Source organism: Lepus europaeus, chromosome 1, assembly GCF_033115175.1.
Source record: "Lepus europaeus isolate LE1 chromosome 1, mLepTim1.pri, whole genome shotgun sequence".
NCBI lineage: Eukaryota > Metazoa > Chordata > Mammalia > Lagomorpha > Leporidae > Lepus > Lepus europaeus.
Genome location: NC_084827.1, coordinates 140,402,544 through 140,418,441, shown reverse-complemented (window position 1 = coordinate 140,418,441; position 15,898 = coordinate 140,402,544). Strand labels below are relative to the sequence as shown.

At 37.8% G+C, this 15,898-nt stretch overlaps 1 protein-coding gene across 1 annotated transcript in view; it reads left to right on the top strand.

Annotated features, from left to right (window-relative positions):
• GTF3C3 (general transcription factor IIIC subunit 3) overlaps positions 1 to 15,898 on the top strand; it is a 41,699-nt gene that overhangs the window by 20,124 nt on the left and 5,677 nt on the right. The window contains exons 10-17 of the mRNA XM_062189470.1: positions 120 to 291; positions 3,717 to 3,919; positions 4,201 to 4,302; positions 4,937 to 5,072; positions 7,638 to 7,875; positions 8,514 to 8,704; positions 10,275 to 10,399; positions 11,318 to 11,470. Coding sequence (XP_062045454.1) covers positions 120 to 291; positions 3,717 to 3,919; positions 4,201 to 4,302; positions 4,937 to 5,072; positions 7,638 to 7,875; positions 8,514 to 8,704; positions 10,275 to 10,399; positions 11,318 to 11,470 — 1,320 coding nt within the window. The remainder of the gene's footprint in view (positions 1 to 119; positions 292 to 3,716; positions 3,920 to 4,200; positions 4,303 to 4,936; positions 5,073 to 7,637; positions 7,876 to 8,513; positions 8,705 to 10,274; positions 10,400 to 11,317; positions 11,471 to 15,898) is intronic.

Below are 15,898 nucleotides of genomic sequence, written 5' to 3'. Positions count from 1 at the left end.
GTTTTAATTAAGCCTTGCTTTTTGACTTGTTTCATGTAACTGATAAGTTTAAAAGATGGTATCCATAGCTGTGCACATTGGTGATGATGTTTGACTTTAGGCTTTTATTTGGGGTTTAGCCTCTCTTGACAACACTGGTGGAACAGAATCCTGAGGATATGGGAGACCTCTATTTAGACGTTGCTGAAGCCTTTCTGGATGTTGGGGAATACAGTTCTGCGCTTCCCCTCCTCAGTGCACTAGTTTGCTCCGAAAGATACAACCTTGCAGTAGTTTGGCTTCGGCATGCAGGTAATACTTTTTTTCTTGTACTTAACCAAGTAAGTAGATATGAACTTGTTTTTCTAAGATGATAATAATTATTATATTAATATCTTAGTGAAAGGAATTCTTGTTGCAGTACAGTTTTTTGTTTTGAGTCAGTTATGTTTTGAATTATATTTTAAATTATCTTACTAGGCTTCTAAGTGATTTTTCCCCCTCATTAATGCTTGGGAAGAATAATTCATATAATGTTCTAAATAAAGTAGGCTCTAGTTTCCAGTAATGCATTGTCAGACCTGGGGCAAAATCTTTTGAAGAATTTTTAAGGTTATATTTAATGTTTTGAGAAAATATTTAACATATAAACATGCTCAAGATTGGCTTTAATCATGTTAGTTCAGTGTGCTTAAGTCTACAGTAATCTGGAATAAATCATTTATAGTGGAAAAATACCTTAGGAAACACAACTTGGGCTGGCGTTGTGGCATAGTGGATAAAGCTACTGCTTGCATCCCATATGGCCATCAGTTTGTGTCCCAGCTGTTCCACTTCCAGTCCAGCTCCCTGATAATGGCCTGGGAAAAGCAGCAGAAGATGGCCCAAGTGTTTGAGCTCCTGCCACCCATGTGGGAGAGCCTAAAGAAGCTCCTGGCTTCTGGCATCGGTCTCACCCAGCACTGGCTGACGTGGCCCTCTGGGGAGTGAACCAGTGGATGGAAGATTGATCTCTCTCTCTCTGTTTCTCCCTCTCTGTAACTCTGCCTTTAAAATAAGTAAATCAGTTTTTTACAAAAATTTATCTAACAGAAACTTAAGAAAGCAGTTAATAAAATTTCCTATTGACTCAACATAAAAGATGCACTAAAATTAAAATTTGAATTGGCTTGGTTTAAAATATTACATGATGGGGGCCAGCACTGTGGTGTGGTGGGTAAAGCCACCACTTGTAATGCCAGCATCCCGTATGGGTGCTGGTTTGAGTCCTGGCTGCTCCATTTCTAATCCAGCTCTCTGCTATGGCCTATGAAAGCAGTAGAATATGGCCCAAGTCCTTGGGCACCTGCAGCCCTATTAAGAGACCCAGAAGAAGCTACTGGCTTCAGATCAGCACAGCTCTGGCCGTTGCGGCCATTTGGGGAGTGAACCAGTGGATGGAAGACTTCCCCTCTCTCTCGCTCTCTTCTGCCTCTCCTCTCTGTGTTACTCTGATTTTCGAATATGTAAATAAATAAATCTTTAAAAAAATATTATATGATGGCACAAAGTTCTAATCATTCTAAATATTACAAGAAGGCAGAATGTTATCTATAACTAAAGAAGAAATGGTTCACATTTCAGTATGGTAATTTTTTTTTACATCACTGATAAGGAGGAGAGAGAGCACTTGTTTAGATGAGTGACATAAATACAAATCCAATATTAAATGTTATATTTGTGGAATTTAAATTTTAAAGAAGTGAGCAGAGTTTTTAATTGCCTTTCTAAGGCTGTGATATTTAAGCTGTTACTAATAGTAAATATTTTTTATTTTATTTATTTGAGAAGCAGATAAAGAAAGTGAGCTCACATCTAATGGCTCACTCCTAAATGCTTGCAAGGGAAGCCAGGAGCAGGGAACCCAATCCAGGCCTCCCACATGGGTGGTAGGACCCAGTTATCTGAGGTGTCGGAACTGCCCTCCCAGAGTCCACATCAGCAGGAAGCTGGAGTCAGGAGCCAGGGCCAGGTATTGCACCCAGGAACTCTGATGTGGGAGCTGGCATTGTAACCAGTGTCCCAACCACTAGGCTAAAACCCACCCCAGTAGGTACTGTACAAGTTTTTTAATTATAATCATGATTCTGATAAATGTTTCCATTTTGAGCTTGTGTAGCTAGAGATGAGTGGAAAATAAAACCTCATGGTTGTCCAAAAGTCACAGATTTGAGATCAGTATGTAAGAAAGATTAGAGAAATGTAATACTTGTAGCATAACAAAGTATCTTTAAAAACTAAAAAATATAAGAAATGCCATTGTGATGATCCATTCATATTAGTATTCTTCCTTTGTCATCAAAATTGAACTTAAAAATGTTGAGATTTGAGAAAGCAGTTGGAGACAAAAATATTAGTTAATAGATTAGTGAAAAAGGGGGCCGTTGTGGTGGTGTGGTGGGTTAAGCTGCCGCCTGCACTGCTGGCATCCCATATGGACACTGATTCGTGTTTGAGCTGCTCCACTTCTGATCTACCTCCCTGCTAGTGCTACTGGGAAAGCAGTGACAGATGACCCAAGGGTGGGAGATCACTTTCTCTGTGATTGCAAATAAATAAAAATAAGTCTTCCATCCGGATACCCACCCTGCACCCCCAGAAAATTAAAGCAAAGAAAGGGCCTGGGTTAGTGTTACAGCTATTAGGATAGAAAGAAATGCTTACAGTGACTTGTTTTTAAGATAGGACGTGACCGCAGTGATTGATTGGATATAGCATTTGAGTAACACCTCAATAAACTCTTCTGAGAACTTACTTTGAGGGACTAATTGATTGGGGTGTGGTAGTTTATGGGAACCTGAAAATTCAGGAGTCTGGTAGGTAGCAACAAAATGAGTGAATTGGACAAGTGAGGATAGTAGAGAGGGCTGAGGACCGGAGAGCCTTTGTGAAAGGCTGTTTCACAGCATGGGCTGATATGCCATGTGAGACTGGCAGCAAGAAAGTCCAATATCTGGATTTTATAAAATTCGTAATTTAAAACACTGTAGGCAATTAATTCTTAAGGTGCAGGCATTGTGGTGCAGCTGGTTAAGCCACCACTTGGGTTGACTGCTTCCCATACTGGAGTGCTGGTTTTGAGTCTCAGCTACTACACTTCTTATCCAGCTCCCTGTCAATGCATTCTGGGAGGCACCAGATAAGGCTTCATTGCATATGCTCTTGGCTGTGGCCTGATCATTCCTGGTTATTGGGAGCATTTGGGGAGTGAACCAGTGAATAAAAGATCTCTCTCTGTTGCCCTGCCTTTCACGCAGATGAAAATAAAAAATAAAACAAACAAGTGTTAAAATTTTTGTAAAGCATTGTCTGTTAATAAATACATCTGTGGGTTAAATTAAATATGTCTGTTAATTGTGAACTGTGGCTTATATACATGAAGATGCTTACTGTGGTTTTATTAGAGTGAAGATTTAGAAACTAAATGTCAGATACTCTGGTTTAATAAATAATATTATGTAAGCATTCAAAATTCTGATGAAGACATGGGAAAATGCTTACAACATAGTACTTAATGACTAAAACAGCATTCCAAGTTATGTGTTCTACACTCATTACATCCTTATAACAATTTGAATGACTGATAGATGATCAATTAATAGATAGTTATAAGGGGTAACTTTTGAAATGGAAAAATAATTTTGGATAATTTAAAAATCTACAGTTCACATTTATGCTTTGTTTTAATATTATCTTAGAATGCTTAAAGGCCCTAGGCTACATGGAACGTGCTGCTGAGAGCTATGGCAAGGTGGTTGATTTGGCCCCCCTCCACTTGGATGCAAGAATCTCACTTTCTACTCTTCAGCAACAGCTAGGCCGTCCAGAGAAAGCTCTTGAAGCTTTGGAACCAATGTATGATCCAGATACTTTAGCACAGGATGCAAATGCTGCACAGCAGGTAGGTTCTGTACATAAAAATTTTTTTCTTGAATTTATTTTAGAGCTTTCTCCTTAGGGATCTCTTCATAGCGTGTATTTCAACATTTTACTTCATTGTAGTAAAGTTTTGGCTTCTTAATAGACATTATAAATTAGTTTCTAAAATAATGGATCATAATTATTGTCAAAGATCATAACACAAATGTTCTTAATGTTTGGTTTCTAAATGTATTTCTTTGCAAATAAAACATTTTCTAAGAAAGGAATCTTGTCATACTCATAATGTGCTTATTTATTTAGGAACTGAAATTATTGCTTCATCGTTCTACTCTATTGTTTTCACAAGGCAAAATATATGGCTATGTGGATACCTTACTTACCATGTTAGCCATGCTTTTAAAGGTGGGTAATGATTTTTCCTTATCAGCCTTGTTGGCTTTTTACATGTTTAGTATTGATTTAAACATAAGTTTTATATATTAGCTGTAATAATCTTACTCTATTAAACAGACTACTTAAAGTAAAAGGTAAAAAGATTTTGAGATTAACAGTATGTATCTGAAAGTTGTACATGGTCCTGTGAACTTCACTGTACATTGTTAATTAAAATCTTTCCTAGCACATAGTATTAACAGTTATTGGTCCTGTGTTACTGGCCAAATGGTTTGGTTTGCAAAAATGTTTTCCAGATCTAACATCCTTTGAGTCTGGCTTTTCTGTAGAGAGGGGTGTGTGTGTGTGTATGTGTGTGTGTATGTGTATGTGTGTACATGTTATAAAGTTAATGTTTATTGCCTTATTTTTTCCTAAGGTGAGTAATGTCACCCAAAATTCCTTTGGTATGAAAATAAGTCTGTGAGCGATTAAAAAAAAAAAAGAGAAAATAAGTAATTTTACATTTAGGTGTTTTGTTCCCCCAGAAGTAATTTGACATTTTTCCTTAGTAAAAGCTTTCAGTCACACTTGTGTTACTTGTGGTCCACTGGTTTTCTTTAAAATATTACTAAAGAGCCTGAAATTACCATCTTTATTTTAGGTAGCAATGAATAGAGCCCAAGTCTGTTTGATATCCAGTTCCAAATCTGGAGAGCGACATCTCTACCTTATTAAAGTATCAAGAGACAAAATATCAGACAACAATGACCAAGAGACAGCCAACTGTGATGCAAAAGGTAACTACTTCATTTGCTTTTTTATGACTTGGCTGAACTGACTCATTAAGTAACATTTGACAGTAATCTAATTGAAAATACAGTTTTTAAAGTAAAATACCCTAATTAAAACTCAAGTGTATCAAACTTATTTGATGTTTAAAAAGGAAAAGCTAAATATAATTTTTAAAAACAAAGTGCTTGAGTTTTCTGTGAAAATATAAAACTGTTAATTTTGACTTTTTAAGAATATATGAAATTTGTAAAGATTAGTAGATTTGTCCAGTCACTTTGATTCCATTCTGTTAAATTCATTTTTGACAAATGTAGCAGTAATTAGAGAAATTCTTTGAAAATAAGTTGCTGTGACCCAGTCTCGAGTAATAACTTCAGAAGACATCTATTTTTAACTGGAAAAGCATCAAGTATGTTTGGGTGAGGTATTATTGAGAGAGAACTGTGGAAATGACGTAGGCTATAAACTGGAGAGGTCAGTCTGGTAGAAAGTGATTTAGTTCAACATTTATTAAATCATAGGCATTACTAAACTCAAAGGGAAGGTAAAATGGCATAGGTGCTTATAATCTAAGCTATAAATGCCACAGAACCCTGCTGTCACTGGTTTTCATAGGTTCTGGGTTTATGTCAACATCTTCTACCTCTGAAGCCTGTATTCTGGGCCATGTTGTATTTTTCTTCATATCTAATCTTGCCTGTTTTCTTTCAGTGATTCATTTCCGGTGCATTGTTGGTTTTTCTTGGGCTCATCCAGTTTTGGTCTGTTAATTTCATCATGGTAGGGATGCTCACATTACCCTGGTCTACCAGGATATGATGAGCTGTACCTATTTATTTATTTATTTAGACAGGCAGTGTTAGAGAGACAGAGAGAAAGGTCTTCCTTCTGTTGGAACTGAACCTTTTTATAAGATACATGGAACTTTTTGTTTTTAAGACTTATTTGAAAGGCAGAGTTAGAGGAGGGATAGATCTTCCATTTGCTGGTTTTACTCCCCAAATGGCTGCAATAGCTGTGCCGAAGCCAAAAGCTTCATCTGGGTCTCCAACATGGGCGGCAGGAGCCCAAGGATTACTTAAGCTATCTTCCACTGCTTTCCCAGGAGCATTAGAAGGGAGATGGATCAGAAGTCGAGCAGCAGGATTCCAACCAGTGCCTGTATGGGATGCTGGCATTGCATGTGGAAGCTTCAAGTGCTCTGCTATAGTGCCAGCCACAATATGTGCAACTTGTTTTCTTTTTTAAAGATTTATTTATATGAGAGATGGAGAGGAGAGGCCTTCCATCTGCTGGTTTACCCCCGAGATGGCAACGATGGCCAGGGCTGGGCCAGGCTGAAGCCAGAAGCTTCAGGTCTCCCACATTGGTGGCAGGGACTCAAGCACTTGCAGCATCTTCTGCTGCTTTTTTCATGCCATTAGCCAGGAGCTGGGTCAGAAGTGGAGCAGCTGGAACATGAACTGGCCACCGTATGAGATGTTGGCATCATAGGCTGCAGCTTTACCTGCTGTGACACGATACCAGCCCCATTTAACTTTCTACTCTGATCTTTTCATTGAACAGCTTCTCCTGTTGCTCTGTTTTCTCTTAGTAGCTGTAATATTTAAGAAATGTGTAATCCATTGGATGAACTTTTTTTTTTTTTGATAAATGCTTCTGAAAAGTTTCTTTTGTTAGGTAGTAATGTGCTAAGCATCTTCATACAATTTTGTTTACATTTTTATTGTTTAGGATATATCCCCAGAATTACTGCACCAAAACAAATTTTAAGAATTTTTTTTAAAAGGGTTATAAAAGGGAGGCTTCTAGAAATAAGGGAAGTTGTTGAGATTTGAAGGCAGAAAAAATTGAGATTACAAAAAGAATAACTTGAATTTATTTGCTCAGTACAGTGTATTGATTGATTGATTGATTGAGAGGCATGGAGTGAGGGAGGGAGAGAGAAAGGGAAAATTAACTTCCTCAGCCCCCATCCACTGGTTCACTCCCCAAATGCCTAATTAAGGTCCCAGGGGCTGGGTGATAAAGCGGAGAGCCTGGACCTCAATCCAGGTTTCCCAATTGGATGGCAGGAGCCTAATTACTTAAGCCATCATAGCTCACAGCTGCTTCCCAAGGGTCTGCAGTATCAGGAAGCTGTAGTCAGGAACCAGAGGCAGATATCGAACCCAGGTACTCTGATGTAGGACACACAGTTAACTACTCAGCTGAACATCCTCCTCTACTCAGATATTTGAATGCCTTGTATGTACAGAAGCCTTTATCTGCCCACAGTCAAAGAAAGGACTTTTTTTTTTCTGTCTTGTCCCAGCTAGTACTGAGGAATGCAAATAGGGTTAGTTGGACTTTGTGGAGAACAAGTCACAGTGAGAATTACCTGGGATTGTGGATTCTTAAACAAGCAGAAGGGAATAGTGTAGAAGTATAAACAAGCAACTGCCCTATTTTTCATCAGTGTTGACAAGAATTCAGGCCTTTAGGACCAGAATTAATTAAACCGATAATTTTTATTACTGCTATTTCTGGAAATACTGTGTGCTAATCTGTTTTCACTGATCTCATTTTAGCAATATTTGCTGTACTCACAAGTGTCTTAACAAAAGATGACTGGTGGAACCTTCTGTTAAAGGCCATATACTCCTTATGTGACCTGTCCCGATTTCAAGAGGCTGAGTTACTTGTAGATTCTTCATTGGAATATTACTCATTTTATGATGATAGGCAAAAACGCAAAGAACTAGAATACTTTGGTCTATCTGCTGCAATTCTGGACAAAAATTTCAGAAAGGCATACAACTATATCAGGTGACTTTTTAATACTTATAATTAAATAGAGTATGTACACTTAACTTGATTTCTCTCATACTCAAGAATTTACTTGTAGCTTTCTTGGTTGTTTCAATTGTATGTTGATTCTCAAAGGTGGTATCTGAGAGCATGGATAATAGAGCTAAATTTCCTGGGTTTGAATCCCAGCCCTAACCTGTATGGCCTCAGGCTAGGTACTTGACCCCTTATGCCTCAGTCTCCCCATTTATAACAGGATATCAACAATACTGGCTCCTCACAGGATTGTTCTGAAGGTTAAAGATTACATATAAAGCCTCTTAATAATGCCTCCTGTGGAGTATTGTTCATTGCTCATGGTACTGCAGCTGTAATAGGCAAGGAGAGAAAAAGTGAAGCTTAACCACTTGATTGTGTTTTCTGGGTTTAAAAGTTTTGTTGAAAAGCAGAAATAAGATATAGAAATGTCAATTTAAGCAGCCTTTTCTAGGAAAAATCTTTTTTTGTGTTGCGAAGTTTTGCCTAAACAGATTGGGATAGTGCTTTATTCTGTTGGGGAATAGTATGTATTAGTGTTAGAAGGACAACACTAAAGAATTTTATTCTTAGATTTCAGGAAGATTTTATTTTCACATTTTTCTCTTTATAAATTTTAGAATAATGGTAATGGAAAATGTTAATAAACCTCAGCTCTGGAACATATTCAATCAAGTTACCATGCACTCCCAAGATGTACGACACCATCGCTTTTGCCTCCGTCTAATGCTTAAAAACCCGGATAATCATGCCCTGTGTGTCTTAAATGGACACAATGCATTTGTGTCTGGTAGCTTCAAGCATGCACTTGGTAAGTGTCCTGGCATAAGCTTTTGACAGTCATTGACAGTGTGGTGGCTAAGAGCCTAGACTGGAAGGGGTGCCTGAGTTTAAATGGGATCCTCCCCCTACCCCCAGTTATCTCTAAAATGAAGATAATTGGGCCTACCTTATATGTTATTATGAAAATTAAGTTAATATAAAATGCTTAAAACTATGCCTGGTGCATTTAGTGTTAACGGTAATGGTAATGATTAATGTGTTAATGGTAATGATTAATGTGTTAAGCTTTAGATTTTAAAACGTTGAAATGGTCTTATAATTAATTTTAAAGGTCAGTAATTTTCCCTGCCTAGGCTTGTTTGTTTTTAAAATAATTTTCATTAAGTATGGATGTTTTTGCCACCGATTTTAGTTTGCTATAGTGCAAAATAGGATTTAAGGTTTGCTAATGATTCAAAGATGAATCAAAATTTACATACATAGTGCTTACTAATTCCAGTTAAGGAAAATTCATTAATCACTTACAATAAGAAACTTCTGTAATGATGAATCAGAAACAAATAAGAAAAATATCTCACCAAACATTTAAACTTAAAATTAGGCAGGTAGCTCCTGCTGCTTGATAGTTAATATTGTTGTCTTCTGAATAAGCTGTGATTTTGGCTACTTAGTGTTTTCATGTTTCTTTGTGTATAGCTGGTATTTTTAAAATTATTTAGCCAGTAACCTGGAATATCAGATGTTGACACTTTCTTTTACTGTGTATGCTTTTTTGAATTATTGGTTTAATATTAAAGTATGAAATAGAGATGTATTTTCCTATGTTAGAAACTTTTATAGAACGTGAAAATAGAAAAGTTCAAATTTCAGTTTGTCATCTTTGCTTAAAAAGATTCTGAGCTGCCATTCCTTCTAGAATAGAAGGCAGAAGGAATAGAAGTCCTTATAAAAGTACTCATGATCTATCATAGATCATTCCTTTGAGATAAAAATTACATAAATTCTCTTACTTTATATGACTAGGCTTCTGACATAATAATATAAATGGAATACATAGTGTTCAAAAACCCCAGATTATTGTAATATTGGATACAATTAAGTTTTCTCAGGAAAAATAAAGTGATTGCTATATTTGGGGAAAACTACCCATAATCTAAAGAATACAACAAAGCTGTGATTTCTTTTCTCACCTCCATAATCCACATTGATATTTACAGAACAAATTAACTTTACAAAAGAATTCACCAAAGGTACATTTCCCCAGTGCTTTAAAAATAGTTAAGATCATGAAATAGATTAATGGTCATAGTCAATAAATTATTTTGAAAATACTGTTCTATATGGAAATGTCAGCTGTGTCTCAAAGTTATTGTTATTCAATCTTCATGGTCAAGATATATTTATGGAAAAATTTTTGTTATACATTGCTTTACAGTTCAAATTAATGTGCATCTTAATTGATATTTAACATAGGACATATACCTTTGTAAATGTTAAAATCAATTATATTTGTTTAGCTTTAAATATATACTTAAATAGATGTAAAGAAATAAGGAACTCTGTTCTTGTCATATGTCACACTGCTGCTCATTTTCTAGGACAGTACACGCAAGCTTTTCGCACATGTCCCAATGAACCTCTTTATAGCCTTTGTATAGGCCTAACATTCATTCACATGGCATCTCAGAAGTGTGTATTAAGAAGACATGCTCTGATTGTGCAGGTAATTCATTTGGATTTCTCATTCATGTTCCTTGAAAATAAATATACTTAATGCTTTTGAAAAATCTTGTATATGTTGGGATTTATCCAGGACTTATTCCTACATTCTGCATTTATAGGACTCAGCATTTAGTTATGCTCATGGCCAAATTTTTTTTTTTTTAAAGATTTTTTTTCCTTACTTGAAAGGCAGAGTTAGAGAGGGGCAGAGGCAGAAAGAGAGAGGTCTTCCCCAAATGGCTGCAATGGCAAGAGCTGAGCAGATCCAAAGCAAGGAGCCTGGAGCTTCTTCTGGGTCTCCCACGTGGGCACAGGAGCCCAAGGAGTTGGGCCATCCTCTACTACTTTCCCAGGCCATAACATTGAGCTGGAACTCAAACCAGGGCACGTATGGGATGCTGGTACTGTAGGCAATGGCTTTACCTGCTAAGCTACAGTGCCAGCCCTGTGGCTCAATCTTATCACAGTGATATAATTTTAGCTGGAAAATAGAGGGAAAGGACACAGGTGGCATCTGCAGGAATCCATGATGCTTTGGAGCCCCAAGGCCTCTAGCCAACCTAGGTCCTAAAGACTCAATTTAATAAATGATAATAATAATAATCATAATGAGTGTTGGTGTTTCCTTACACCATTACCAATGAACTGTTCTTTAAAACTTTTTTTCTTGCTTCTATTATAGCAATTTGAAATTATTTTTGTTTTCTTGTTTGTATTCTTATTGAATAGCTATTAAAAATGTAAACTCCAAGAAGTAAGAGATCTTGCCTGTCTTGGTCACTACTGTTTGTTTTCATGATTACATTTGTTTTATTATGTTCTTTTTAGAGCAAGACTTTTTTTCCCCAGTACCTGGCACATGCAGTGGTTCAATACATACTTCAATGAAACAATTATTGACCTTTTTTCTTTTTGCTAGGGCTTTTCCTTTCTTAATCGTTATCTCAGTTTACGTGGGCCTTGCCAAGAATCATTCTACAATTTAGGCCGTGGCCTTCATCAGCTGGGGCTGACACATCTTGCAATCCACTATTATCAGAAGGCTCTGGAGCTGCCACCACTTGCGGTAGAGGTACTGTATAATGTATTTTTTAAACTGAGGAGTTAGCTTCATCTGTAGGTAAGGGCATTTAACTAAGTGTTGCAGTGCAGATGGCAAAACAAATCATAGCTTGTAGGTGAAGTCATTTATATAATTCAGGTAGATTTTTGACATGCTGGCCATATGACTTGAGCAGCAATCATGTAAACATAAGTGACCATTTCAATTATCCCAAGATAGCCCCTGTACTCAACACACAGGAGATGGTAGACATGAAGCTTGAGTAATAGAATGATTATTCAAGTATAACTAACATGTTTCTTTATTATTATTTTTATTTGACAGGCAGAGCTAGACAGTGAGAGAGAGAGAGAAACAGAGAGAAAGGTCTCCCTTCCGTTGTTTCACCCCCCAAATGGCCACCACAGCTGCCGCGCTGCGCTGATCCGAAGCCAGGAGCCAGGTGCTTCTCCTGGTCTCCCATGCGGGTGCAGGCACCCAAGCACTTGGGCCATCCTCCACTGCCCTCCTGGGCCACAGTATAGAGCTGGACTGGAAGAGGAGCAACCGAGACTAGAACCTGGCGCCCATATGGGATGCCGGCGCTGGCCAAGTGAGCCACAGCGCTGGCCCCACATGTTTCTTTATTAAAAGATGAGTAATAATGTAGTTTAAGATAGGATATCACAGGGCAACACTTAAACCCTATGTTTAAAGCCTGATAATTATTTTAATTACTGAAGTATGAGTGTTTTCACTGTGAATGTACAGATATAGCAATATACCTAAAATTCTTTTTCACACACAATCCCTCACAGTTGTTTTCTGTTAGCCTTATTCAACTTTAAGCAAATGAATATATACTTTTACAGTTACACTAAAAAACTATGTGCTATTTTATAAATATCTTTACATATTGCTACTTGAATTTTATAGGTAGTATATAGTTGCAGTTTATTTACATGTGATCCCAAAAGGAAGATTAGGAACACAGATTTAACCTCCTTCATTGGTATGTTTACATATTTATTTGAAAGGCGGAATTTAGAGAGACAGATCTTCCATCTGTTGGTTCACTCCCCTAATGGCCACAACAGTTGGAGCTGGGCCATGCCAATGCCAGGAGCTTCTTCTGAGTTTCCTGTGTGGGTTCAGGTGCCCAACGACTTGGGCCAACCTCTGCTGCTTTCCCAGGCACATTAGCAGGGAGCTGGATCGGAAGTGGAGCAGCTGGGACTCAAAACTGGTACCCATATGGGATGCTGGCGTTGTAGGTGGTAGCTTTACCTACTATGCCAGCCTAAGCTTATTATATTTTTTGGTATTTAAATAACACTCCTGAAGTAGTCGTAATGCTCTCTTAGACCTACTCTTTATAGACCTTTCTGTGCTATATATAGAACTGATATTTTCTCCCTTTGCATTTATAATTTTTAGTTTTACTGACGTCATCAACCTTCCCTTTTATAGTTTATATCATAATAAGACTTTTATAACTATAGTTTTATTCTGATGGTTTTGGGAAAAGCTGACCACAGCATGAAATTGGCAACTTCTTGTGGTTTGTAGAAAACATCTCTGGTGGTGGGTGAATTCTCTGTAGCTCACACTTCAAGCATTAAGACTTGTTCCTTGAGATTTACATTGAGTTATCTGGTTTCATGAACCAAGCAGTCTTTGTTATTAAAGAAAACTAGAATTCAGAACCCAGTTTAGCTTATAGGGAGGTCATAAAAACTCAATTAACAAAGGCACAATCTTAATAATTACACCTATACTATAGTTTCTGGTTATAATTATTGCCCATTTTAATCAAAGAAAATGAGACCAGTTTGTCTGCAAAATAGATCTATGTCTCCTGCCTACTTCCATATGTGTGTACAGAGTAACAAGATAGGCCCCTTTTTGACAAGGAATCTTAGATTGGACTTTTAAAACACTAAAGGCTAGGGAGCCAAAGTAAGGCAGAGTATCTGTAGCGCCTGATATCTTGACGTTCTTGGGCCTGCCAGAAAGTGACAGGCCTTACTCACTTGTAAGGCTAGGAACCCTTAAAGCCAAACAGAACTATGTAGTTTCTAAATACATCATTAAAGCCAAGTTTAACATTTCAAAGTGAGGATATGCATGAATAGTTTCCAAATTCTGAAGGGATGAGAAAGAAAAAGTGAATGTTTAAATTTTTGTTTACAAGGCTATATTTTACCAAAGTTTATGTATAGCTTTAAAGGAAAATGTTTCCTTAAATAGGGGAAACAGAACACTTGAAAAAAATTACCAGTGTTTTAAAGAAAAAAAACCCTATAATTCTTTTTCATCATTTCAGTTTCTGTAATTCTTGTTCTTAATCTTAATATAGCAATGTTACGAGTCCACTTTTTCCATGAGCATCCTGGAATTCTTACCCAATTCAGTGTCTTAGTGCTACTGAAACTTGTATTTGTCAGAGTTCATTTCATCCTTTCCATGAACCTCCTTGAAGACATACACTTTATGATTACAGCTGTATGCAAAAAAGTCCCAAAAAGACATGAGATGCGGCAGCTTAACTGTAGACAAGACTTAAAATAGGCATTGTTTAGAACTCATCAGAATTTATTCTGTGGCATGTAATAATTTAATATAATTGGGATCATGACTGATACCTGCAAACCATAATGGATTCCTAGGAGTCTTCTATAATTTTTGAAATATATATTAACATATCTGCAACAAATACAGCCCAAAGAAGGTTAAACATAATTTCTTACTTGAAAGGAGAGCTTCATGTATAATTTAACAAATCAAGATAAATCTTTGTCTTTTGGGCTTCCAGGGGATCTCTGGAAATCCCAAATTAGTTCAAAGTTAGAAAAACAGTTTTAGAATATAATTTTGGGAAGTTTGTAAAAAAATTATTAAAATAAAAGATCATTATGAAATAAAAAATAAAGAGAAAATATTTGCTTTTATTTATTTTTTTTTACTTTTTGACAGGCAGAGTGGACAGTGAGAGAGATAGAGAGAAAGGTCTTCCTTTTGCCATTGGTTCACCCTCCAATGGCCGCCGCGGCTGGTGCGCTGCAGCTGGCGCCCCGCGCTGTTCCGATGGCAGGAGCCAGGTGCTTCTCCTGGTCTCCCATGGGGTGCAGGGCCCAAGCTCTTGGGCCATCCTCCACTGCACTCCCTGGCCACAGCAGAGAGCTGGCCTGGAAGAGGGGCAACCGGGACAGAATCCGGTGCTCTGACCGGGACTAGAACCTGGTGTGCCCGCGCCGCTAGGCAGAGGATTAGCCTGTTGAGCCATGGCGCTGGCCAAAAGCAAATATTTTCAAAGACACAAAGCATAAGAAGAAATTACAGAATCTGCCTAAAAGGTAAAGAAAAACCTTTCACAATTTCCTGTTAACAACAGATCAGGGGGGCCCCTGTTTTGGCACAACAGGTTAAGCTACTACTTGCCATACTGGCATCCCATGTCATAGTGCCAGTTGGAGTCCCTTCTGCTTTGTTTCTGATCCAGCTCCCTGTTACTGTATCTGGGAAGGCAGTGAAAAATGGGTACAAAAACCAAGTACTTGGGTTCCTGCCACCCATGTGGGAAAGACCAGGATGGAGTTCCAGGCTCCTGGCTTCAGCCTGGCCATTTGGAGAATGAAGCTGCAGATCTCATTCTCTGTCTCTCCTCTCCTCCTCTGCCTTTCAAATAAATGTTAAAAAGAACAGATTAGCTCTCCAGGAAAACTGTGCTGTCTGAATAGCACAGGATTACTCTAGTTTCAGATCAGCGTACTTTCAAAATCAGTGCTCAATTTTTTTTTTTTTTTAAATTTTTGACAGGCAGAGTTAGAGACAGAGAGAAAGGTCTTCCTTCCATTGGTTTACCCCCAAATGGCCGCTACGGCCGGTGCACTGTGCCAATCTGGAGCCAGGTGCTTCCTCCTGGTCTCTCATAGGGGTGCAGGGCCCAAGCACTTGGGCCATCCTCCACTGCCTTCCCAGGCCACAGCAGAGAGCTGGACCAGAAGAGGAGCAACTGGGACAGAATCCGGCACCCCAACCGGGACTAGAACCCGGGGTGCCAGTGTCACAGGCAGAGGATTAGCCAAGTGAGCCGCAGCGCCGGCCTCAATGCTCAATTTTTAGAAAAACTTGTAATTCCCTTTTAGGTCCACATAAAATTTCTTTCATATAGGTCACCCTACACCTTCCTTCCCTCTCACTTTGGGACAAGCAAAAACAAGATCCCAAATAACCCCCTTAATCTTTCCTCATCTACAGAATCATTTAGTGGGATTGTAATTTCTAGTTTTAATTATCAGGTTAGTTTGTGAACCAGTGTTCTATAGACTTAATACCGTTTCATGATTTTTAGAAATACACAGTATCATTTTTAATGTGGAAGTTAAAAATTCAGAAAATGACACTAAAATCAACATCTTTTAATTCTATTTTCTGTGAACTTTTGAAGTCCCTTTG